Source organism: Oncorhynchus mykiss, chromosome 9, assembly GCF_013265735.2.
Source record: "Oncorhynchus mykiss isolate Arlee chromosome 9, USDA_OmykA_1.1, whole genome shotgun sequence".
Classification (NCBI taxonomy): Eukaryota; Metazoa; Chordata; class Actinopteri; order Salmoniformes; family Salmonidae; genus Oncorhynchus; species Oncorhynchus mykiss.
Genome location: NC_048573.1, coordinates 11,833,776 through 11,861,579, shown reverse-complemented (window position 1 = coordinate 11,861,579; position 27,804 = coordinate 11,833,776). Strand labels below are relative to the sequence as shown.

Genomic DNA, 27,804 nt, shown 5'->3' with positions numbered 1-27,804 from the left:
CGACTGATTGTTGTCCTATGGACAGTCTCCCACCTCAGCTGTAGATCTCTGCAGTTCATCCAGAGTGATCATGGGCCTCTTGGCTGCATCTCTGATCAGTCTTCTCCTTGTATGAGCTGAAAGTTTAGAGGGACGGCCAGGTCTTGGTAGATTTGCAGTGGTCTGATACTCCTTCCATTTCAATATTATCGCTTGCACAGTGCTCCTTGGGATGTTTAAAGCTTGGGAAATCTTTTTGTATCCAAATCCGGCTTTAAACTTCTTCACAACAGTATCTCGGACCTGCCTGGTGTGTTCCTTGTTCTTCATGATGCTCTCTGCGCTTTTAACGGACCTCTGAGACTATCACAGTGCAGGTGCATTTATACGGAGACTTGATTACACACAGGTGGATTGTATTTATCATCATTAGTCATTTAGGTCAACATTGGATCATTCAGAGATCCTCATTGAACTTCTGGAGAGAGTTTGCTGCACTGAAAGTAAAGGGGCTGAATAATTTTGCACGCCCAATTTTTCAGTTTTTGATTTGTTAAAAAAGTTTGAAATATCCAATAAATGTCGTTCCACTTCATGATTGTGTCCCACTTGTTGTTGATTCTTCACAAAAAAATACAGTTTTATATCTTTATGTTTGAAGCCTGAAATGTGGCAAAAGGTCGCAAAGTTCAAGGGGGCCGAATACTTTCGCAAGGCACTGTATAGTGTTTGTGATATCAACAGAGAGGTGTATTTTCTGGGTGATATAAATATTGCCTGGCTTTCATCAAGCTGCCATTCAAGAAAAAGCTTCAAACTGTAACCCTGTAACTGTAAACCTGGTTCAGTCAAGCTACCAGGGTAGTCAAGCTACCAGGATGTATTGATCACATCTTTACTATCGTTGCAGACATCTGCTCTAAAGCAGTGTCCAAATTCATCAGATGTAGTCATCATAATATAGTAGCCATATCTGGGAAAAGAAACGTTCCAAAGGCTAGGCCTAGTATAGTGTATAAGAGGTCATATAATACGTTGTGTAGTTATTCCTATGTTAAAGATGTAAAGAATATTTGCTGGTCTGGGGTGTGTAACGAGGAGCAACCAGATGCTGCACTTGACATGATTATGAAATTGCTTATTCCAGTTACTTATAAGCATGCACCCAACAAGAAAATGACTTTACAACCTGGTAAATCCCCATGGTTTGATGAATAGTTGTATGATTGAGAGCGATGAGGCAAAAACAATGGCTGCACTGCCGATTGGCAAATGTACTGCAAATTGAGCAATCTCCTGACTAAACTGAATAAATAGAATAAACTATACTGTGAAACAAAGATACTTTTTTATAAAGAATGATAGTCAAAAGCTTTGGAACACCTTAAATTTAATTTTTGCCAAAAAGGCAAACTCGGCTCAATCATTAATTGAATCAGATGGCGTATTTATCACAAAACCAACTGAAATTGCCAACTAATTAAAATATATATATATATATATATATATATATTGGCATGATTAGCAAATTTAGGCATGACATGCCAACAACAAATTCTGATCCATAATAAACCCCAGGAAGAGTAGCTGCTGCCTTGGCAGGAACTAATGGGGATCCATAATAAACCCCAGGAAGAGTAGCTGCTGCTTTGGCAGGAACTAATGGGGATCCATAATAAACCCCAGTAAGAGTAGCTGCTGCCTTGGCAGGAACTAATGGGGATCCATAATAAACCCCAGGAAGAGTAGCTGCTGCCTTGGCAGGAACTAATGGGGATCCATAATAAACCCCAAGAAGAGTAGCTGCTGCCTTGGCAGGAACTAATGGGGATCCATAATAAACCCCAGGAAGAGTAGCTGCTGCCTTGGCAGGAACTAATGGGGATCCATAATAAATCCCAGGAAGATTTGCTGCTGCTATGGAAGTAACCAATGGAGATCCATAATAAACCCCAGGAAGTGTAGCTACTGTCTTGGCAGGAACTAATGGGGATCCATAATAAACCCCCAGGAAGTGTAGCTACTGCCTTGGCAGGAACTTATGGGGATCCATAATAAATGCACAAACATTGTACCACTTACCTTAATTTAAAAACCCCATACTCTTTCATCACTTCCCTTACAAACAAAACATGTTAAATGTTCAGTTTCACATGTGAAAACCACAATTTTCACTTGAAAAAAAAATTGCAATTTCACATTGAGCTGAAATGTGAAAACCATAGAGACACACGTGAGGTCAGTTGTTCACATGTGAAACCATATGTTGAGATGTATTCAATGTAGACTTCACATGTTAACACACCTTTTCACATGGGAAAATTTTACTCTCACATTGGAATAACAATTTCTGTGTAATGTAACCCTTCTCAAATTCATACACAACACTCTAGATGCAAGGACTGACAGTCCATGACAACCACATGATAGTTTTAACCATGTTTTGATGCTTTACCTTGTTTGTATACAATGGATTGAATGAATGGATGGACGAACAAATTAAATAATGCATGATTGAACTAATGAACAAATGAGCGAAGAGTTGAATGTTTCTTGTTTTGAGGATCTGAGGTTTCCAGTTTCTACATAGTACAGGTTATTTGAGGTGATTGCTTCGTGAAAACTCATTACTACATCTATAAATTGTATCCTTAAACTTACAATCTATCGATGTTTGCCCATCCTTGAAGTGTGACATGTGGCTGGCGTCACTAATCTCTTCCCCGGGCTCAATTGATAGAGAGAGCCAGCTGGTGGATGAGATTGCATGGGAACTGAGTCCACTTTCATTTGCCCTTTCCCTGACACTTTTTTTGTTACACAGCAGATATACCAATTCCAGAATGACTCTTTAAATGCTAGCAAAACAATAGAAGTAATTGGACTTTGGATCCAACTCACTAGTCTTCTTACAGAAGTGTGCATTTTACCTGCTTGTGAAAAAGTATGACTGCTACAGTCGGAAGTTTACATACACGTTAGCCAAATACATTTAAACTCAGTTTTTCACAATTCCTGACTTTTAATCCTAGTAAACATTCCCTATCTTAGGTCAGTTAGGATCACCACTTTATTTTAAAATGTGAAATGTCAGAATAATTGTAGAGAGAATGATTTACTTCAACTTTAATTTCTTTCATTACATTCCCAGTGGGTCAGAAGTTTACATACACTCAATTTGTATTTAGTAGCATTCCCTTTAAATTGTTTAACTTGGGTCAAACATTTCGGGTAGCCTTCCACAAGCTTCCCACAATAAGTTGGGTGAATTTTGGCCCATTCCTCCTGACAGAGCTGGTGTAACTGAGTCAGGTTTGTAGGCCTCCTTGCTCATACATGCTTTTTCAGTTCTGCCCACAAATGTTCTATATGATTGAGGTCAGGTCTTTGTGATGGCCACTCTAAATACCTTGACTTTGTTGTCTTTAAGCCATTTTTCCACAACTTTGGAAGTATGCTTGGGGTCCATTTGGAAGAGCCATTTGCAACCAAGCTTTAACTTCCTGATTGATGTCTTGAGATGTTGTTTCAATATATTGACATTATTTTCCTCCCTCATGATGCCATCTATTTTGGGAAGTGCACCAGTCCCTCCTGCAGGAGAGCACCCCCACAACATGATGCTGCCACCCCCGTGCTTCACGGTTGGGGTGGTGTTCTTCGGCATGCAAGCCTTCCCCTTTTTCCTCCAAACATAACGATGGTCATTATGGCCAAACAGTTCTATTTTTGTTTCATCAGACCAGAGGACATTTCTCCAAAAAGTATGATCTTTGTCCCCATGTGCGTTGCAAACTGTAGTCTGGCTTTTTTTGGTGGTTTTGGAGCAGTGGCTTCTTCCTTGCTGAGCGACCTTTCAGGTTATGTCACTATAGGACTCGTTTTACTGTGGATGTAAATACTTTTGTACCTGTTTCCTCCAGCATCTTCACAAGGTCCTTTGCTGTTGTTCTGGGAATGATTTGCACTTTTCACACCAATTTACATTAATCTCTAGGAGACAGAATGCTTCTCCTTCCTGAGCGGTATGACGGCTACGTTGTCCCATGGTGTTTATACTTGCGTACTATTGTTTGTACAGATGAACGTGGTACCTTCAGGCATTAGGAAATTGCTCCCAAGGATAAACCAGACTTGTGGAGGTCTACAATTATTTTTCTGAGGTCTTGGCTGATTTCGTTTGATTTTCCCATGATGTCAAGCAAAGACACACTGAGTTTAAAGGTAGACCTTGAAATACATCCACAGGTAAAACTCCAACTGACTCAAATGATGTCAATTAGCATATCAGAAGCTTCGAAAGCCATGACATCATTTTCTGGAATGTTCCAAGCTGTTTAAAGGCACAGTCAACTTAGTGTATGTAAACTTCTGACCCCTTGGAATTGTGTGGGATACAGTGAATTATAAGGGAAATAATCTGTCTGTTAACAGTTGTTGGAAAGATGACTCGTGTCATGTACAATTAGATGTCCTAACCGTCTTGCCAAAACTATAGTTTGTTAACAAGACATTTGTGGAGTGGTTGAAAAACTAGTTTTAATGTTTCCAACCTAGGTGTATGTAATCTTCCGACTTCAACTGTATCTATAATCCAGATTTTCTATTAAAAATATATTTGAAATTGTATTTCAGGTTGTAACACATAAACTGGGGTCCAAAATGATTGAAACCCTTTATAAAAAGGTGCAATAATGACTGGATAGAATAAACATTTCAAATACTGAGGTACATTGTATGCTCGAAAAATTGGGATTTTTTAAATCAAAAGGTAGGGGTCAAAATGATTGACACCCTTAAAATCTCTTGTAAATAAAGTAGCTAAAAGTTTAGCATTTGGTCCCATATTCCTACCACGCAATGACGACATCAAGCGTGTGCCTCTACAAACTTGTTGGTTGCAATTGCAATTTATTTAGATGTGTTTCAGATCATTTTGTGCCCAATAAAAATGTATGGTAAATGATGTGTCAGTTTGGAGCTACTTTCATTATAAATAAGAATATAATATGTTTCTAAACACGTTCATGTGGATGCTACCATGATTACGGATAATCCTGAATTAATCTTAAAATTAGAATATCACAGAGGGTCAAAGATTATACCCCAAAGACATGCTAACTTCTCACCGTTACCAGTAACAGGGGAGGTTAGCATGTCTTGGGGGTATGATCTTTGACACTCTGTAACTTTCTTTCTCATCATTATTCATTATTCATTTAGGATTATCTGTTAGAAACATACTATATTCTTATTTTGAATAAAAGGGACTCCAAAATGCCACAATACATTAAATGCCATTCATTCTATTGGGGACAAAATAATCTGAAACGCAACCAAAAGTAACTGCAAATGCATCCAACAACTGTGTAGACTCACAAGCTTGATTTAGTCTTTGCATGCTAGGAATATGGGACCAAATACTAAACTTTTGGCTACATTATTTATACAAATCCTTAGGGGTGTCAACCATTTTGACCTCTACCTCTTTTGAGGAATAAATGTATTACTTGTTAAACAAAATAGTGGATTAGACTATTTCAGCCTTACCTGTTGCTGTGTATAAAATCCAGCACACCGCCATGCAATCTCCATAGACAAACATTGGCAGTAAATTGTCCTTATTGAAGAGCTCAGTGACTTTCAACGTGGCACCGCCCTAGGATGCCACCTTTCCAACAAGTATGTTTGTCTTACTTCTGCCTTGCTAGAACTTCCCCATCAACTGTAAGTGCTGTTATTGTGAAGTGGAAACGTCTAGGAGCAACAACGGCTCAGACGTGAAGTGGTATCGCGTAAAATCGTGTGTCCTTGGTTGCAACACTCACTACTGAGTTCCAAACTGCCTCTGGAAGCAACGCACGCACAATAACTGTTTGTCGGTAGCTTCATGAAATGGGTTTCCATGGCCGAACATCCACACACAAGCCTAAGATCATCATGTGCAATGCCAAGCATCGACCTGAGCGGTGTAAAGCTTGCGGCCATTGGAAACACGTTATCGGGAATGAGAAATCACGCTTCACCATCTGGCAGTCCGACGGACAAATCTTGGTTTGGCGGAGGCCAGGAGAACGCTACCTACCCGAATGCATCGTGCCAACTGTAACGTTTGGTGGAGGAGGAATAATGGTCTGAGGCTGTTTTCATGGTTCGGGCTAGGCCCCTTACTTCCAGTGTAGGGCAATCTTAATGTTTCAGCATACAGTGACATTTTAGATGATTCTGTGCTTCCAACTTTGTAGCAACAGTTTGGGGAAGGCCCTTACCTGTTTCAGCATGAATGCCCTTGTGCACAAAGCGAGATCCATGCTGAAATGGTTTGTCGAGATCGGTGTGGAAAAACTTGACTGGCCTGCACAGAGCTTTGACCTCAACCCCATCGAACACCTTGGGGATGAATTGGAATGCCTACTGCGAGCCAGGCCTAATCGCCCAACATGACTGCCTGACCTCACTAATGCTCTTTTAGCACAATGGAAGCAAGTCCCCGCAATGTTCCCACATCTAGTGGAAAACCTTCCCAGAAGAGTGGAAGCTGTTATAGCAGCAAAGGGCGGACAAACTCTATATTAATGCCTATGATTTTGGAATGAGATGTTTGACGAGCAGGGGTCCAATTACTTTTGTTCATGCAGTGTAGTTCAGTACTTGAATTATTTATTTTATACAGTCATTATTGCTCATCTTTATCAAGGGTGTCAATAATTTCGGACCCCACTGTGTACCGTACTGTATCAGGCTTCAAAAATAACTTTGAATTTTTACAACTGACATTGGAACATTTCAGAAACTATTTTATTTCTTGATAACAAAAATCATAGTTATCAATTTCTGATTTACGATTGACATATTTACATAACAGTATTAACAGTGATACAAATTGTTTGGCAGACCGCATACAGTGTAATACAGAGCTAATATACAATAACAAGTAAACAAAGACAAATAAATAAATAAAAGCTATATTACTTATAACCATCCATAACTATTGCTAGACATAGAACGATCAAATGCACATTGAAATCATCTTAAAGTGCAATAAAATTATATTTGATCCACTGTCAAAATGAATAAATATTATATTATGAGTATAAATACCATAGCTGTTTTAATCCTATATGTTTCAGGCATCCTGAGCTGGCCACCAGTGGTCTCATACTGTGGGTATCCTCTCATGGGCGAAGCCCTCCTGGAAGAACATATGCTATACATACTTGGACAACATGGGCAGAGACACCGTCTCAGAGCAGAGTATCCAGCAGCTCATTCGGCCGCCATAAACAAGCAATCCTATGTGTATTTACCACATTTACACATTCAATTTGTTCATACAGATGTAGGATCTTCATTTGATCACCCTGTCATTTCAGAACAAAATACTTAGCAGCTTTAAACCTCTAGAGTCCCCAAATTATTTGATGAAACATTGAATTTGGCATTACTGCTATTAGGTCAAAGAAATGCATTGAATCATAGATTCACACATGGAAAAACAGAGAGCCCCCCAATCTTTTTTTTAAAGGAAGTTTGTTTTGAGTTGTACTGATTTTCAGGAGGTCTTCTGATCTGACAAACACAACTGTAGTTCTGCCACCTTTCACAGCAGATCCTGAAGGCCGATATCCGTGGATGCAATGAATTGAGACGCAGCCCATGCATAGAAACAGATATCTCAAGCTTAAACAAAACAGATTTGTATGAGGATTTTGTATTATGCTAATTCGATTCACAAAATTGACTCGAGGATTAATGAACAACAGAGAGCTGTGGCTTATTCAGGCCGCCATAGACAAGCAAGCAATCATGTGTATTTATCACACAGTGGTGGAAAAAGTACCCAATTGTCATCAAAATACTACTTGAGAAAAAGTCTAAAAGTATTTGGCTTTAAATATCAAAAGTAAATATTATTACTAAAAGTAAAAGTGTAAATTACTTAAAAATCCTTATATTAAGCAAATCAGACCATTTAATTTTTTTCAAAATGTAAGGATAGCCAAGGGCATGCTCCAACACTCCAACACCAACAGAGATTATTTACAAAAGATGCATTTGTGCTTACATTTGTGCTTACTGAGTCCGCCAGGCCAGAGGCAGTAGGGATGGTCACATGTTCTCCTGAAAAGTGCTTGAATTGGACTATTTTCCTGTTCTGCTAAGCATTCAAAACGTAATGAGTACTTTTGATTGTCAGGGAAGATGTATGGAGTAAAAAGTGCAATATTTTCTTTAGGAATGTACTGACTCAAATTAGCATCTGTAGGCACTTTTTCTTGTTAGTAAGAGGATGCTACAAGTCATAAGATGTTCTGATCTGCGGTCGGTTGATCCTTACCTGCGGTAAAAAGAGATAGAAATTGAGATTATGCGTGTGCGTCAATATTGAGAGATATCGTGAGGCTACCCTCGCGTATCTGAAATGACATGATCAAGTGATGTTTACTGATCATGAAAAGCATGCCGTTACTTGCGGTATGACTCTGATGACAGAGCTAAATGTGGAATAATCAGAAATGTGTAGTTCTGACTGTGCTCTTCAAGAGGTGATGATGACATTATAACCAAATAGTTAACATTTATTTAACAATCCCTTTGAAAACGGCAGGCAGTTGTCAATGGTTTTAGCAGAGCTGGGAGTCTCCTTGTCCCCAACAGTTAAATAGAACGCTCTGCACCTTAATGTGACGCTCTATTGATGACAACCTATACTCACAGGCTGGTTGCCGGTATACAATAGTACTATAGTGTACTCACAGGCTGGTTGCCGGTATACAATAGTACTATAGTGTACTCACAGGCTGGTTGCCGGTATACAATAGTACTATACTGTACTCACAGGCTGGTTGCCGGTATACAATAGTACTATAGTGTACTCACAGGCTGGTTGCCGGTATACAACAGTACTATAGTGTACTCACAGGCTGGTTGCCGGTATACAATAGTACTATAGTGTACTCACAGGCTGGTTGCCGGTATACAACAGTACTATAGTGTACTCACAGGCTGGTTGCTCGGGAAGTTGTGCATTTGGTTGTGGGGCTCTGAGGGGTAGTATGGTGGAGGGTATCTTTCGCTCGACTGTGGGTTGGGGTTGTAGGTTGGAAGAGGACCGCTTGAGTGTTGGTAGATATTTGACACCCCGTTGGTGTATGCTGGGTTATCGTACGTCCCTGGAAAAAGAAATACAGACCAAATGTAAAAATAAAATGTAGATATCCTTACATATAATATAAAGATCTTATTATGAGATTAATTTATTGTCAGTTGTCAATACTACCATTAGTACAGTCACCACAGCCACTAATACTGCAGTAACAAGTACCTCTACTACTTCAACTAAATACCATAGAAATACTTTGAGACAGCAGGAGCAAGCACACACATTTTCTTCAGGAACCACCCCCACACACACACAAAATATATGTAAAAAAATAACAGAAAAACTAAGATGAGGTACCTGGGTGAGGTGTTGTGGTGGACCTGGTGTTGGGTGTGGGCCATTCAAAGTCATCCTCAAGCCACTGGTTTACCATCTCCTGCTTAGTGTCTTTATTCCTGTTAGAGGAGAGGAGGGTAGAGGAGACGGAGGGCAGGGTAGAGGAGACGGAGGGCAGGGTAGAGGAGACGGAGGGCAGGGTAGAGGAGACGGAGGGCAGGGTAGAGGAGACGGAGGGCAGGGTAGAGGAGACGGAGGGCAGGGTAGAGGAGACGGAGGGCAGGGGACAGGAGATGCAAAATATAAGAGTGTTTTTACTACACAGCAAAATTTCCTAATTGAAAATAAAATAATCAATCTTTCTCTAGTCTCTATCATTCTACTCCTCCTTCAACTCATCCCCACTTACCTCTTTTCCTTTTTCTTGTTCACCACCAGGAACACTGTCAGGACACCAAATATCACCAGGACAACCCCGGCAGTTATACTGGTTCCGGCATATAACCCAGCCTTGTGGATCGGGTGGTTACAGTCAGCCAGGTACCAGATAGAGTTTGTGTTTTTACAGCTGAAATAGACAGAACGTATAGCATTATTCTACTGTGAGGAAGTGGTGACCCAATCAAACTGTAGCGAAGAATGGAACTCTCCCCAACAGTAAAGAATATATACAGTATTACATATAAATAATATTATAGGAGAGAATATGTACAGTTGAAGTCGGAAGTTTACATACACTTAGGTTAGAGTCATTAAACTCGTTTTTCAACCACTCCACACATTTCTTGTTAAACTATAGTTTTGGAAAGTCGGTTAGGACATCTATTTAGTGCATGACACAAGTCATTTTTCAAAGAATTGTTTAGACACAGATTATTTCCCAGATTATTCCAGTGGGTAAGAAGTTAACATACACTAAATTGACTGTGCCTTTAAACAGCTTGGAACATTCCAGAAAATGATGTCACGGCATTAGAAGCTTCTGATAGGCTAATTGACATAATTTGAGTCAATTGGAGTTTTACCTGTGGATATATTCCAAGGCCTACCTTCAAACTCTGTGCCTCTTTGCTTGACTTCATGGGAAAATCAAAAGAAATCAGCCAAGACCTCAGAAAAAAAATGGTAGACCTCCACAAGTCTGGTTTATCCTTGGGAGCTATTTCCAAATGCCTGAAGGTACCACGTTCATCTGTATAAACAATAGTACGCAAGTATAAACACCATGGGACCACGTAGCCGTCATACCGCTCAGGAAGGAGACGCATTCTGTCTCCTAGAGATGAACGTACTTTGGTGTGAAAAGTGCAAATCAATCCCAGAACAACAGCAAATTACCTTGTGAAGATGCTAGAGGAAACAGGTACAAAAGTATCTATATCCACAGTAAAACGAGTCATATTTCGACATAACCTGAAAGGCCGTTTAGCAAGGAAAAAGCCACTGCTCCAAAACCGCCACAAGAAAAGCCAGACTACGGTTTGCAACGCACATGGGGACAAAGATCGTACTTTTTTGAGAAATGTCCTCTGGTCTGATGAAACAAAATTAGAACTGTTTGGCCATAATGACCATCATTATGTTTGGAGGAAAAAGGGGGAGGCTTGCAAGCCGAAGAACACTATCCCAACCGTGAAGCACAGGGGTGGCAGCATCATGGTATGGGGTGCTTTGCTGCAGGAGGGACTGGTGCACTTCACAAAATAGATGGCATCATGAGGCAGGAAAATTATATGGACATATTGAAGCAACATCTCAAGACATCAGTCAGGAAGTTAAAGCTTGGTTGCAAATGGGTCTTCCAAATGGACTTCCAAAGTTGTGGCAAAATGGCTTAAGGACGACAAAGTCAAGGTATTGGAGTGGCCATCACAAAGCCCTGACCTCAATCCTATAGAAGATTTGTTGGCAGAACTGAAAAAGTGTGTGCGAGCAAGGAGGCCTACAAACTGGACTCTGTTACACCAGCTTTGTCAGGAGGAATGGGACAAAATTCACCCAACTTATTGTGGGAAGCTTGTGGAAGGCTACCTGACACGTTCGACCCAATTTAAACAATTTAAAGGCAATGCTACCAAATAGTAATTGAGTGTATGTAAACTTCTGACCCAGAAATCAAAGCTGAAATAAAAACGAGTTTAAATGTATTTGGCTCCTCTCCTTTAATATTACATTATATTTAACATACATACACTCCCGGTCCAAAGTTTTAGAACACCTACACATGCCAAGGGGGGGGGGGGGGGGGGCCATTTGAAGAATCTCAAATAAAAAATATATTTTGATTTAATACTTTTTTAGTTACTACATTATTCCACAGTTTCACAGTTTTGATGTCTTCACTATTATTCTACAATGTAGAAAATAGTAAAAAGAAAGAAAAACCCTTGAAAGAGTAGATGTACTAAAACTGGTAGTGTACTGTATATAATTATTTAGTATACTGAATATAACGTTTAGAACTTACTTGCATGACAGTCCGGCTCTGGTTACTTCACAGATACCGCTGTTGCAGTTTTTAGTGTTATTATGTCTGGGGTCACATGCCGTCAAACAGAGCAACTTCCCGTCTTTACTGTAAGGCTCAAAGTATTTAGCAAAATCAAGGTTGATTGTTTTCTGACATACAGCTGAGAGAGAGAGAAAGAGAGAGAGAGAGAGAGAGAGAGAGAAAATGTTTTTTACATATTTCATTTCCTTCTTGATCTGGTCTAAACTCTTATTTTGTTAATGAGGGAATATTTTCCCTATCTGCTGCACCATCGTTCCCTTCCTCCTTATTCCTGCTTCCTCTAGTCTTCCGTCTGAATGTTCTCACCTTTCTCATCAAGTGGCGTTTCTTGTAGTTTCTTCACTGACACAACAGTAAACGTAGGACATCCTGAGCGAAGAGCTGAAAAAAATATGATAATGATATTACCAAATATTTTTGTCCATGTCTTAACAATGATAGTTTGATTTGAATTGTTGTGTGTATTTTGAAGGTGTGTTTTTAGATGTGACTTTATGTATTGCTGTTACCTGAACACAATGACAGATTTTGCAAAGCTGAATTAACGTCGTCTACGAAGTTCTTGTACTGTTGCTCAGCTCCTGGTTCATTCAGAACCGTCAGAATGATATTGTGTTCGACGTTCAAACTTAAGAAAGGAGGTTGAGTAAACGTCTTTGAGGTTATTTTGCACTTAATTTCTTCCCACAGTGAGGCCTAACATTTGTTTTTGTAAACTTAGGGTGTGGTCTTGGCAAACCCAACTACCACTAACCTATTTGAATTCTGTGGTAACCAGGGTTGGGGTCAATTCCGTTTCAGTTACAGTCAAGTCAGAAAGTAAACACAATTCCACATTTTACTCATTGAAAAGCATTGAAGAATTTCAGTGTACATATATCTGAATAGACTGAAAATGAAATGGAATTAACCCCAACCTTGGTGTTAACCAACCATCACCAAAACCAAAATCGAAAGGTTTATGTATCATAGTTAATGAATCACTTATTTAAATTACCGATATGATTCTGCCTTGGGGTTGTACAAGGAGTTTTCCATCTGAAAGCATCACAGAGCAAAATATCATCACTACACCATCTGCAACTTTCAGCTTCTCTGTGAAAAATGATTATAAAGTATGAATAAGAATGTAAGAGGTTCTCTTTGTATTTTGCATTTACCCTTTTCTCCTCTATACCTCGTCCCAAGCGTGTGGTCATAACTGACCCATTACTGAGAGAACAAAAATAATGAAGACCAATGAGAATAATCTCTGCATAATCTTTGTTTACATTTTCATATAACCTGATGACAACGTGGACAGGTTTTTGTACTGTCAATAGATCACCTTTATATAAGATAAGGGGTAGGACAGGATACAGGGTGAAATTGTCGTTTTGTAAATGTGTACCATGGTGTTTTTGGTATGCTAGTCTAGTACCTCAGAGTTACGTTTTCCACTGTGAAATTCCGTATCCCTTTACTCCTGTAGTATTCCTCCATCTGAAATGTAAACAGTGGTCACTGCATATTCACGAAGACTTGAGATAAAATGAATTAACCCCAAGGCCTCTGTGGCAATTAAATAGAAAATCACCTGCTGTCTTGAACAGCAGTTGTTATTTTTTATTTATTTATCCACATTACTTTACAAATGTTTTATTTGACTTAAATGTATTTAACACTTAACTTGACATTACTGTTTTGTCTCACCTCTGTTGTGAAATCCTTGACCTTGTCTGTGTATTCAGTTGAAGTTTTGTTGTTATATTTTTCTATGTACGGGGAATTAGTAACCATATCCTTAACCACCGCTGTCCTATTGAGCGTACCTACAAGAAGACCAAGTGGCAACATTTGTGAATGTATCATAACCTATTGACAAATAAAATAGGAGAAGTACTATTTCTAATATATTATGCTTTCTAAGTTATCAAAGTGAAAAGAATCTAAGTCTTGTATTCATCACTTATCTATTTCATTTGCTGTGATTATTAAGGGAAAGTAGGATCTCAGGGCTGTTTCGGTTTCACAAATTGTATTTGTTTTACAAAATGTCTCACATACCTGGCACTATGTCAGTTTTAAAATCTCTGCAGGTCTCCCCGTGGAAGTCAGGAGGACAGTTGCAAGACTGTCCTTCAGGTGTACCTCCGTTCTCACACTGAATTGGTGGCGTAGCGGTGGTGGCAATAGTAGAAGAAGTTGTACTTGGCAAAGATGGTTCGGCTGTAGTTCCAGCATCAGTAGTTCCTGGTTTGGCTGTAGTTCCAGCATCAGTAGTTCCTGGTTTGGCTGTAGGTCCAGCATCAGTAGTTCCTGGTTTGGCTGTAGTTCCAGCATCAGTAGTTCCTGGTTTGGCTGTAGTTCCAGCATCGGTAATTCCTGGTTTGGCGGTAGTTCCAGCATCGGTAATTCCTGGTTTGGCGGTAGTTCCAGCATCAGTAGTATCTGGTTTGGCTGTAGTTCCAGCATCTGTAATTCCTGGTTTGGCTGTAGTTCCAGCATCAGTAGTATCTGGTTTGGCTGTAGTTCCAGCATCGGTAATTCCTGGTTTGGCTGTAGTTCCAGCATCAGTAGTATCTGGTTTGGCTGTAGTTCCAGCATCAGTAGTATCTGGTTTGGCTGTAGTTCTTGCATCCGTAATACCTGATTCGGTGATGGGTCCGGCTTCAGTGGTACCTGATTCGGTGATGGGTCCGACGTCAGTGGTGCCTGTTTCGGTGATGGGTCCGGCGTCAGTGGTGCCTGTTTCGGTGATGGGTCCGGCGTCAGTGGTACCTGTTTCGGTGATGGGTCCAGCTTCAGTGGTGCCTGTTTCGGTGATGGGTCCGGCTTCAGTGGTGCCTGTTTCGGTGATGGGACCGGCTTCAGTGGTGCCTGTTTCGGTGATGGGTCCGGCGTCAGTGGTGCCTGTTTTGGTGATGGGTCCGGTGTCAGTGGTGCCTGTTTCGGTGATGGGTTCAGCTTCAGTGGTGCCTGTTTCGGTGATAGGTCCGGTGTCAGTGGTGCCTGTTTCGGTGATGGGTCCGGCTTCAGTGGTGCCTGTTTCGGTGATGGGTCCGGCGTCAGTGGTGCCTGTTTCGGTGATGGGTCCGGCGTCAGTGGTGCCTGTTTCGGTGATGGGTCCGGCTTCAGTGGTACCTGTTTCGGTGATGGGTCCGGCTTCAGTGGTGCCTGTTTCGGTGATGGGTCCGGCTTCAGTGGTACCTGTTTCGGTGATGGGTCCGGCTTCAGTGGCGCCTGTTTCGGTGATGGGTCCGGCTTCAGTGGCGCCTGTTTTGGTGATGGGTCCGGCTTCAGTGGCGCCTGTTTCGGTGATGGGTCCGGCTTCAGTGGCGCCTGTTTCGGTGATGGGTCCGCCGTCAGTGGCGCCTGTTTCGGTGATGGGTCCGGCTTCAGTGGTAACTGTTTCGGTGATAGGTCCGGCGTCAGTGGTACCAGTTTCGGTGATGGGTTCAGCTTCAGTGGTGCCTGTTTCGGTGATGGGTCCGGCTTCAGTGGTGCCTGTTTCGGTGATGGGTCCGGCGTCAGTGGCACCTGTTTCGGTGATGGGTCCGGCTTCAGTGGTGCCTGTTTCGGTGATGGGTCCGGCATCAGTGGCGCCTGTTTCGGTGATGGGTCCGGCTTCAGTGGTGCCTGTTTCGGTGATGGGTCCGGCGTCAGTGGTGCCTGTTTTGGTGATGGGTCCGGTGTCAGTGGTGCCTGTTTCGGTGATGGGTTCAGCTTCAGTGGTGCCTGTTTCGGTGATGGGTCCGGTGTCAGTGGTGCCTGTTTCCGTGATGGGTCCGGCTTCAGTGGTGCCTGTTTCGGTGATGGGTCCGGCGTCAGTGGTGCCTGTTTCGGTGATGGGTCCGGCTTCAGTGGTACCTGTTTCGGTGATGGGTCCGGCTTCAGTGGTGCCTGTTTCGGTGATTGGTCCGGCTTCAGTGGTGCCTGTTTCGGTGATGGGTCCGGCGTCAGTGGCGCCTGTTTCGGTGATGGGTCCGGCTTCAGTGGTGCCTGTTTCGGTGATGGTTCCGGCGTCAGTGGCACCTGTTTCGGTGATGGGTCCGGCTTCAGTGGTGCCTGTTTCGGTGATGGGTCCGGCGTCAGTGGCACCTGTTTCGGTGATGGGTCCGGCGTCAGTGGCACCTGTTTCTGTGATGGGTCCGGCTTCAGTGGTGCCTGTTTCGGTGATGGGTCCGGCTTCAGTGGTAACTGTTTTGGTGATGGGTCCGGCCTCAGTGGTGCCTGTTTCGGTGATGGGTCCGGCGTCAGTGGTGCCTGCTTCAGTGGTAACTGTTTCGGTGATAGGTCCGGCGTCAGTGGTACCAGTTTCGGTGATGGGTTCAGCTTCAGTGGTGCCTGTTTCGGTGATGGGTCCGGCTTCAGTGGTGCCTGTTTCGGTGATGGGTCCGGCGTCAGTGGTACCTGTTTCGGTGATGGGTCCGGCTTCAGTGGTGCCTGTTTCGGTGATGGGTCCGGCGTCAGTGGCGCCTGTTTCGGTGATGGGTCCGGCTTCAGTGGTAACTGTTTCGGTGATGGGTCCGGCTTCAGTGGTGCCTGTTTCTGTGATGGGTCCGGCGTCAGTGGTGCCTGTTTCGGTGATGGATCCGGCTTCAGTGGTACCTGTTTCGGTGATGGGTCCGGCTTCAGTGGTACCTGTTTCGGTGATGGGTCCGGCTTCAGTGGTACCTGTTTCGGTGATGGGTCCGGCTTCAGTGGTACCTGTTTCGGTGATGGGTCCGGCTTCAGTGGTGCCTGTTTCGGTGATGGGTCCGGCTTCAGTGGTGCCTGTTTCGGTGATTGGTCCGGCGTCAGAGCTACCTGTTTCGGTGATGTGTCCGGCATCAGTGGTACCTGTTTCGGCTGTAGGTCCGGAATCAGTGGTACCCGTTTCGGCTGTACTTCCAGCATCAGTGGGACCCGTTTCGGCTGTACTTCCAGCATCAGTCGTACCTGTTTCGGCTGTAAGTCCAGCATCAGTGGTACCTGTTTTGGCTGTAAGTCCAGCATCAGTAGTACTTGGATTTTCTGTAGCAGTTGCAGGGATTTCTGTAGTTGAAAGTTGTTCTGTAGTTTCAGAGGTTTCTGTAGATGCCATTGGGGTACTGCTAGCAGAAACTGCAGTAACAACAGAAGTCACAGTTAGCTTTATTTACAATGAAGGCTATTGCTACGTAGTGTTATATTATGTATTTATTTAGTGTCATCAAGTTACATATACTTTTTAAGTAATAATATCTTAATCACGTTCTCTCTCTCTCTAAGCATGGACACAAACTTTCTCAGTTTTACTTGATTGGCTCTAATGCGTTAAGAAGGAAAGAAATTCTACAAATTAACTTTTAACAAGGCACACCTGTTAATTGAAATGCATTCCAGGTGACTTCCTCATGAGTTTGGTTGAGAGAATGCCAAGAGTGTGCAAGCTGTCATCATGACCGAATACAAACTGTGTAGCTATTCCCTCCGCAAGGCAATCAAACAAGCTAAGTGTCAGTACAGAGGCAAAGTAGAGTCGCAATTCAACGGCTCAGACACAAGAGGTATGTGGCAGGGTCTACAGTCAATGTCTTGCTCCCAGACAGACTAAATTACTTCTTTGCTCGCTTTGAGGACAATACAGTGCCACTGACACTGCCCGCTACCAAAACCTGCAGACTCTCCTTCACTGCAGCTGACGTGAGTAAAACATTTAAACGGGTTAACCCTCACAAGGCTACAGGCCCAGACGGCATCCCCAGCCGCGTCCTCAGAGCATGCGCAAGAGGGCCACCATGTTTCCTGTTCCCAAGAAAGCTAAGGTAACTGAGCTAAATGACTACTAATGACTAACGGCCCCGTAGCACTCACTTCCGTCATCATGAAGTGCTTTGAGAGACTAGTCAAGGACCATATCACCTCCAGCCTACCTGACAACCCTAGACCCACTCCAATTTGCTTACCGCCCCAATAAGTCCACAGACGACGCAATCGCAACCAAACTGCACACTGCCCTAACCCATCTGGACAAGAGGAAGACCTATGTGAGAATGCTGTTCATCGACTACAGCTCAGCATTTAACACCATAGTACCCTCCAAACTCGTCATCAAGCACGAGACCCTGGGTCTCGACCCCGCCCTGTGCAACTGGGTACTGGACTTCCTGACGGGCCGCCCCCAGGTAGTGAGGGTAGGTAACAACATCTTCACATCCCTGATCCTCAACACTGGGTCCCCACAAGGGTGCGTTCTGAGCTCTCTCCTGTACTCCCTGTTCACTCACGACTGCGTGGCCATGCACGCCTCCAACTTAATCATCAAGTTTGCGGACGACACTACAGTGGTAGGCTTGATTACCATCAATGACGAGATGGCCTACAGGGAGGAGGTGAGGTCCCTCCGAGTGTGGTGTCAGGAAAATAACCTCACACTCAACGTCAACAAAACAAAGGAGATGATCGTGGACTTTAGGAAACAGCATAGGGAGCACCTCCCCTATCCACATCGACGGGACAGTAGTGGAGAGGGTAGAAAGTTCCTCGGCGTACACATCACGGACAAACTGAATTGGTCCACCAACACAGACAGCGTGGTGAAGAAGGCGCAGCATCCCAAGGGTAGTGAGGTCTGCACAACGCATCACCGGGGGCAAACTACCTGCCCTCCAGGACACCTACACCACCCGCTGTCACAGGAAGGCCATAAAGATCATCAAGGACAACCATCACCCGAGCGAGCCACTGCCTGTTCACCCCACTATCATCCAGAAGGTGAGGTCAGTACAGGTGCATCAAAGCAGGGACCGAGAGACTGAAAAACAGCTTTTATCTCAAGGCCATCAGACTGTTAATGTCACGCCCTTACCTGAGTATTCTTTGTTTTCTTTTTATATTTTGGTTTGGTCAGGGTGTGACGAGGGTGGTATGTGTGTTTTTGTCTCATCTAGGGTGTTTGTACTGTCTAGGGGTTTTGTAGATTTATGGGGTTGTTTCCATCTAGGTGTTTATGTAGGTCTATGGTTGCCTAGATTGGTTCTCAATTAGAGGCAGGTGTTTATCGTTGTCTCTGATCGGGAACCATATTTAGGCAGCCAGCCTCTTTGGGTATTTCGTGGGTTATTGTCTATGTTATGTTGCAAGTTAGCACATTGTTTCATTAGCAGTCACGATCGTCTTATCGTTTTCTTGTTTTGTTTAAGTGTTCTTCGTGTTCTTCATGCAATAAAGAAGAATGTATTCTAACCACGCTGTGCTTTGGTCTACTCCATACGACGATCGTGACAGTTAATTAAACAGCCACCACTAACATTGAGTGGCTGCTGCCAACATACTGACTCAACTCCAGCCCCTTTAATAATGGAAAATTGATGTCAAAAATGTATCACTAGCAACTTTAAACAATGCCACTTAATATAATGTTTACATACCCTACATAACTCATCTCATATGTATACACTGTACTCAGTACCATCTACTGCATCTTGCCATCTTTATGTAATACATGTATCACTAGCCACTTTAAACAATACCACTTTTATGTTTACTTACCCTACATTACTCATCTCATACATATATACTGTACTCTATACCATCTACTGCATCTTGCCTATGCTGTTCTGGACCATCACTCATTCATATATGTACATATTCTTTATCCCTTTACACTTGTGTGTATAAGGTAGTTGTTGTGGAATTGTTAGGTTAGATTACTCGTTGGTTATTACTGCATTGTCGGAACTAGAAGCACAAGCATTTCGCTACACTCGCATTAACATCTGCTAACCATGTGTATGTGACAAATAAAATTTGATTTGATTTGGGTACTTTGAAGAATCTAAAATAGATTTTGATTTGTTTAACAGTTTGTGGTTTACTATTTGATTCCATATGTGTTATTTCATATTTCGATGTCTTCAATATTATTCTATAACTTAGAAGATAGTGAAGAAAATAAAGGAAAACCCTTGAATAAGTAGGTGTGTCCAAACTTTTGACTGGTACTGTACATATTTTTATTTATTTAAGAACGGTCAGTCTTTCAATTTATTGCAGTTGAGAGTTGTAATAGTAGAATTCACATGTTTCAATTGAGAGAATGTGGTAGTACAGTTCTCCTCTTGTTATGTCATTCACTGACAGATCTTAGATATCTATTTATAATTTCCAGCTGATCAACTAGCCCATGCTAGATACCAGCTGTCTAGGTCTTGTAGTTATTACGATGCCCATTGGGGCCTCAACCCCCAGGGGGCCCACATTGATTTTGTTGACTCACTCATGTATCATAAGACATGGCAAAATGTGTAGAATCGCAGGAAATTAGCTTTAAAACTGTGAAATGTTCTCTCTGCCCAATGGCAAAATGTGTTGAATTGCAGGAAATGATCTGCAAAACGTTCTTTCTGACAATAAGAGGGGTCTTTCACTCCTCTTGTGTCAGTTACTATTTGTCTTTATGTTAATCATTTTGTCCTCTGCATAGTTGAAGGGTTCATAAGCATTTCACGGTAAAGTCTACACCCGTTGTATTCGGCGCATGTGATAAATTACATTTGATTTGAACAGTTTGGGGTCACATGGGTTGCACGTTTGGGGTTTGTGACTACGCTGATAATGACCATATCCATCCGGACCTTTGCTACCTCGTAAGGTTGTGTGACGGGTAGATTAGTACCTCTGTTATAGACTTTCAGAAACTAATATTGAACAGGTTATAAACTAATATTGAACAGGTTATAAAATCCCATAAACCCCTGTGTTATTGATCAGCAGAGTGAATCCACAGGCAGATAGCTGGCAAAGAGATCCAGAAGGATTGTTATCAGTTTTCAATTTTCAGTTTTCAACATTTTGAAAGGGTTTCCTGTTGTTATTATTGATCGGATTATAGACTTGTATAAACTGTCATATTGAACAGGTTATAAACTGTATTTTAGAAACAGCATTAGACTTTCTTAAATTGTATTATCAAACCGGTTAAAGAGTGTAATATTTAACACATTATAAACTTTAATATTGAATAACCTGTGATAAATTGTTATATCGAACAGATGATATATGTTGAAACCGTTATAAACACTTCTAAACTGCAATAATTGGTTTCCTATTGTAAAGTGCCGATCAGCAGAGTAAGCATTCTCACCAGCAGTGATAAACAGGCAGATGATTAGCCCAGAGATCCAGGAGCGGCTAATGCTGGTCATGGTCATGATGATGATCGTCTAGGTCCAGGTATCTCTCTCTCTCTACGATGCTTAGTCCTGATCCACTCACTGGTGGATGTATCTCTCTGTCAGAATGGTGTACTGAACGCTACACACACCTGTACTCTAAACACACCTGTCCTCTACACACACCTCTGGCTCCCCCAGGTCTGAATGGCAGGGTTTAGCCTTGGGGTGTCGTGTCCAGTATGTGTCTGTCTAACCCTTGGACCCATTAATGTGTGTGTGTGTGTGTGTGTGTGTGTGTGTGTGTGTGTGTGTGTGTGTGTGTTTGGACCTACCTGGGTCCACGTAGCTATTGTTGTAAGGGGTGTCAGTGTCATAATGTTGCCTAATACTTACTGGATTGGATCCAAAATAGTTGGGACAAGATACTCAGCGTTATCTTGAACCATAAATGCACTAACACTCCTGCCCCTGTCAGGGGAACAGCAGGTGCTCTTTTGACTAGGTTATGATAGTCAGTCAGACAGGTTAGTTAAGGATTTTTTACATTTTCCTCATTTAGCAGACACTCTTATCCAGAACACCTAGGGTTAAGTGCCTTACTCAAGGTCACATCGACAGATTTTTCACCTAGTCGGCTCAGGGATTCAAACCAGCAATCTTTCAGTTACTGGCCCAGCTCTCTAACTGCTAGGCTACCTGCCACCCCTGATCCATGCACTACAAAATCCATGTATTATTTTGTTGTATGAATCTATATATCAGAATGTTACATTAACGAGATTGTTGTTTTTAATAAACGCTTTAGTCGTTTAGCAGACAATCTTATCCAGAGCAACTTACAGGAGCAATTAAGTGCCTTGCTCAAGGGACAGATTTTTCACCTAGTCGGCTCAGGGATTCGAACCAGCGCCCTTTTGATTACTGGTCCAACGCTCTTAACCACTAGGCTGTCCTTTTATTAAAATGTTTTTTTTTTTAATGTGATTATTGGGTTTTATGCTCTGACAATGGAGGAGTCAGTGACAGTCAGGCAATGTAACTTGGTTGTGTCATGTCAATGATAGCATTGACGCAGGTTATCTGGGCTATTGTATCTTCTAATATGGTACTTATGAATACACAAATATGAATGATTGAATCAGGAAGGGTGGGAAAGTGGTCTATTTTGGTGACATCACCTTTGGATTATGTGGCAACCGCCACGCGCGCGCACACACACACACACACACACACACACACACAAACACACACACACACACACACACACACACACACACACACACACACCTATTGTGTCTCTTTGTAGACCCTGGTAGGTTTGTGTTTCCAGTAATCATTAAACTAGTCCAGTAATAATTGACAGTTAAACTGGGTGTAGAGTTACTGTATCACCTAACACAGACAACAGGAAGTAAAGGCAAGTCATGTCTCTACCAGTGAATTGTGAAATACTGCTTATTATATGAGACAAAGGCGTGGCCAAAAGGACCTCATTGGTAGCCTATAACAGTGATTTCATAGCATCATACGTTTCTTTGTTAATGGTGTAATAGGACTGAGTGTAGTTTTTCGCTACAGGTTTCACATGTCCCACTATGTTCCAAACAGATTCCTTTGAGTTAGGTTTCCTTTACAGTGTACCTGCGTAAAGTTATTGTGCAACTTTCACACAGATAACAGGAGAGAGACAGTAAGTTCCAAACATGCCCTAAAAAGGTCATAACCCTTGTCTTTCAGAGTTCTGATAAGATTGATAAGGGGTATCAGAAACACTCAAGATTAGCGGGGTGGAAGGCATTTACAATATGTGATCAAACCCTTATAATTCAGCTGTATCGATTTAATATGGTATTGCACCCTATTCCCTATATAGCCCTATGGGTAGTGCAGTGGAAAAAGGGAGCCATTTGGGACGTAGTCTTAATGAGAATGTACGACCCAACAAACATCTAACTGTGTTATTTGTTGGAACGTTGAACTTTGACGTTTATCCATTGTGAGACTGGCTCATTTGGGTTCAGAGAGTTGGCCATCTTGATACACAACAGCATTATAAACATCATAAAGGTAAGCGGGAAGGCTAGGGTGACCCTAGAATAGGAATAGGAATAGACTAAATATGTTAGGCCTGTTTTTTCTGTCTATTGATTACCTGGGAAGCTTAGCAGAAGTAGACATCCTCATGTTATTTATGTTAGTGCAGGGTGAGCTACACATGTGGACTTCCTACTAGGGCACATCGCCTCAGTGCTAACAGTATAGTTAATAGGGACATGACTACTGCATACAATAGCTGTAGGATCAGCAGCGGCATTAAGGGCAGTTAGAGGGACATAAATTAGGTTACGTATATTGTACTAAACATTGCTCAAGTGTTTAATTTTTGCAATGTATTTTACTTTTCACTAAAGCAATGAAAACAATCAAGCATACCAGAAAAGCGCTAAAAACAGCCCACGTTAACATACATAGCTTAAGAAACAAGGTTCATGAAGTCAATAACTTGCTAGTAACAGATGACATTCATATTCTCTGAAACTCACTTAGATAATATATGACAATACAGTGGTAGCAATACATGGCTATAACATCTACCAAAAATACAGAAATGCCAATGGTGGAGGTGTTGCCGTGTATATTCAGAACCACATTCCTGTAAAGCTTAGAGAGGACCTCATGTTAAATACTGTTGAAGTAATATGGTTCTACAGGTTAATTTACCTCACCGAAAGCCTATTCTTGTGGGAAGCTGCTGTAGATCCCCAAGTGCTAACAGTCAGTATCTGGATAATATGTGTGAAATGCTTGATAATGTATGTGATATCAATAGAGACTTATATTTTCTGGGTGATTTTAAATATTAACTGGCTTTCATTAAGTTGCCCACTCAAGGAAAGGCTTCAAACTGTAACCAGTGCCTGCAACCTGGTTCAGGTTATCAGTCAACCTACCAGGGTAATTACAAACAGTACAGGAATGAAATAATCAACATTTATTGATCACATATTGTCACTCCCTGACCTTAGTTAACTTTGTTTTCTTTATTATTTTGGTTAGGTCAGAGTGTGACAAGGGTGGTTTGTTTAGTTTTTGTATTGTCTAGGGTTTTTTGTATGTCTAGGGGTTTTGTATGTCTCAGAGTTTTGGTATGTCTTGGGGTTTATATGTCTATGGTTGCCTAGATTGGTTCTCAATCAGAGGCAGCTGTTTATCGTTGTCTCTGATTGGGGACCATATTTAGGTAGCCATATTCCTTGGGTATTTTGTGGGTTGTTATTCTATGTTTAGTTGCCTGTTCTGCACTAGCCATATAGCTTCACGGTTCATTTTGTTGTTTTGTATAGTTTTGTTCAGTGTTCTCTCTTTCATTAATGAGTTATGTAAGCTTACGACGCTGCACCTTGGTCCCCTCATTATGACGACCGTGACACATCTTTACTAATGCTGCAGAAATGTGCTTTAAAACAGTATCCAAATCCATCGGATGTAGTGATCACAATATAGTAGCCATATTTAGGAAAACCAACATGCCAAAGGCTGGGCCTAACAACATTGACAAATACGCTGATTCGGTGAGCGAGTTCATTAGAAAGTGCATCGGCGATGTTATACCCACAGCAATGATTAAAACATTCCCAAACCAGAAAGAGTGGATTGATGGCAGCATTCGCGCGAAACTGAAAGCGTGAACCACTGCTTTTAACCAGGGCAAGGTGACCGGAAACATGACCGAATACAAACAGTGTAGCTATTCCCTCCAAGGCAATCAAACAAGCTAAGCGTCAGTACAGAGACAGAGTAGAGTCGCAATTCAACGGCTCAGACACAAGAGGTATGTGGCAGGGTCTACAGTCAATCACGGACTACAGGAAGAAATCCAGCCCAGTCACGGACCAGGATGTCCTGCTCCCAGGCAGACTAAATAACTTTTTTGCCCGCTTTGAGGACAATACAGTGCCACTGACACAGCCCGCTACCAAAACCTGCGGACTCTCCTTCATTGCAGCTGACGTGAGTAAAACATTTAAACGGGTTAACCCTCGCAAGGCTGCAGGACCAGACGGCATCCTCAGCTGCGTCCTCAGAGCATGCGTAGACCAGCTGGCTGGTGTGTTTACGGACATATTCAATCAATCTTTATCCCAGTCTGCTGTTCCCACATCCTTCAAGAGGGGCACCATTGTTCCTGTTCCCAAGAAAGCTAAGGTAACTGAGCTAAACGACTACCGCCCTGTAGCACTCACTTCCGTCATCATGAAGTGCTTTGAGAGACTAGTCAAGGACCATATCACCTCCACCCTACCTGACACCCGAGACCCACTCCAATTTACTTACCACCCCAATAGGTCCACAGACGACGCAATCGCAACCACACTGCACACTGCCCTAACCCATCTGGACAAGAGGAAGACTTATGTGAGAATGCTGTTCATCGACTACAGCTCAGCATTTAACACCATAGTACCCTCCAAACTCGTCATCAAGCTCGAGACCCCGGGTCTCAACCCCGCCCTGTGCAACTGGGTACTGGACTTCCTGACGGGCCGCCCCCAGGTGGTGAGGGTAGGTAACAACATCTCCACCCCACTGATCCTCAATGGGGCCCCACAAGGGTGCGTTCTGAGCTCTCTCCTGTACTCCCTGTTCACCCACGACTGCATGGCCATGCATGCCTCCAACTCAATCATCAAGTTTGCGAACGACACTACAGTGGTAGGCTTGATTACCAACAACGACGAGACGGCCTACAGTTGAGGAGGTGAGGGCCCTTGGAGTGTGGTGTCAGGAAAATAACCTCACACTCAACGTCAACAAAAGGAAGAGATGATTGTGGACAAGGGAGATGATTGTGGACTTCAGGAAACAGCAGAGGGAGCACCCCCCTATCCACATCGACGGGACAGTAGTGGAGAGGGTAGTAAGTTTTAAGTTCCTTGACTTACACATCACGGACAAACTGAATTGGTCCACCCACACAGACAGCGTCGTGAAGAAGGCGCAGCAGTAGCGATATTGCTACTCCTATTTGCCGTATCTTCAATTTAAGTGTGTGGCCTCAGGCCTGGAGGGAAGCAAAAGTCATTCTGTAAACTTTTGGAAAAAATTGTGTTTGACCAGATACAATGCTGTTTTACCGTAAACAAATTGACAACAGACTTTTAGCACACTTATAAGGAAGGACATTCAACAACCACAGCACATACACAAATTACTGATGATTGGATGAGAGAAATAGATAAAAAAGATTGTGGGGGCTGTTTTGTCAGACTTTAGTGCTGCTGGAAAAACATGTGTTATGGCTTTATAGTCACTGCTATATTGTGGATAAAGAGTTTCCTGTCTAACAGAACACAGAGAGTGTTTTTTAATGGAAGCCTCTCCAACATAATCCAGGTAGAATCAGGAATCCCCCAGGGCAGCTGCCTTGGCCCTTTACTCTTTTCAATATTTGCTAACAACATGCCACTGGCATTGAGTAAGGCCAGTGTGTCTATGTATGCTCATGACTCAACACTATACACGTCAGCTACTACAGCGACTGAAATGACTGCAACACTTAACAAAGAGCTGCAGTTCATTTCAGAATTGTTGACAAGGAATAAGTTAGTCCTAAATATTTCAAAAACTTAAAGCATTGTATTTGGGACAAATCATTCACTAAACCCTAAACCTCAACTAAATATTGCATTAAATAATGTGGAAATTGAGCAAGTTGAGGTGATTAAACTGCTTGGAGTAACCCTGGATTGTGAACTGTCATGGTCAAAACACATTCATACAACAGTAGCTAGGATGTGCTTCTACACCTGCATTGCTTGCTGTTTGGGGTTTTAGGCTGGGTTTCTGTACAGCACTTTGAAATATCAGCTGATGTAAGAAGGGCTATATAAATACATTTGATTTGATTTGAGGAAGGGAAGAAGTCTGTCCCTAATAAAGCACTGCTCTACCTTCTTGACAACACTATCAACAAGGCGGGTCCTACAGGCTTTAGTTTTGTCACACCTGGACTCTGTTCAGTCATGTGGTCAGGTTCCACAAAGAGGGACTTAGGAAACTTACAATTGGCTCAGAACAGGGCAGCACGGCTGGCCCTTAATTTTACACGGGGAGCTAATATTAATGATATGCATGTCAATCTCTCCTGGTTCTAAGTGGAGGGGAGATTGACTTCATCGCTACTTGTTTCTGTAAGAAGTATTGACAGGCTGAATGCACCGAGCTGTCTGTTTAAACTACTAGCACACAGCTCAGACACCCATGCATACCCCACAAGACATGCCACCAGAGGTCTCTTCCCAATCCCCAAGTCCAGAACAGACTATGGGAAGCTCACAGTACTACAAAGAGCCATGAGTGCATGGAACTCTATTCCACATCAGGTAACTGATGCAAGCAGTAGAATCAGATTTTTAAAAAACACAAATAGGGGACTGTGAAGTGACGCACACACAGGTACAGACACATGCACACACACGCTAGCACACGCACTCTACACACACACATACATTGTAACATTGTTGTATGGTGGTATTATACATTTTGTATTGTAGATATGTAGTGGTGTATTAATGTTATATGATGTACTATTATATCATTTGTTTTCTGTGTGATGTAAGCGCCTTAATGTGTTTGGACCCGAGGAATAGTAGCTGCTGCCTTGACCTAAACCTAACCTTAATAATTGACAGCTAATGGGGATCCCTAATAAATACAAATATTTCTTTAGATATTAGATATAATAATGGATGGGA

General features: G+C 42.4%; 1 protein-coding gene across 2 annotated transcripts; it reads right to left on the bottom strand.

The window, feature by feature from the left end:
- Nucleotides 1-6,763: 6,763 nt before the first annotated feature.
- On the bottom strand, nt 6,764-21,318 carry LOC110531454 (mucin-19). Of its 2 annotated transcripts, XM_036987332.1 has the most exons (14): nt 21,019-21,318; nt 14,229-17,015; nt 13,977-14,162; nt 13,623-13,741; nt 13,351-13,412; nt 13,091-13,142; nt 12,928-12,968; nt 12,440-12,558; nt 12,237-12,311; nt 11,886-12,048; nt 9,828-9,986; nt 9,440-9,537; nt 8,983-9,152; nt 6,764-8,317 (listed from the first exon to the last, which is right to left on the bottom strand). In XM_036987332.1, the coding sequence occupies exons 1-14, from the start codon at nt 21,083-21,085 to the stop codon at nt 8,273-8,275; spliced, it is 4,143 nt and encodes a 1,380-aa protein (XP_036843227.1). In that variant the 5' UTR covers nt 21,086-21,318; the 3' UTR covers nt 6,764-8,272. The 2 variants fall into 2 exon arrangements, with proteins under 2 accessions (XP_036843227.1, XP_036843226.1); XM_036987331.1 differs by having other exon boundaries at nt 13,977-17,015.
- Nucleotides 21,319-27,804: the final 6,486 nt, after the last annotated feature.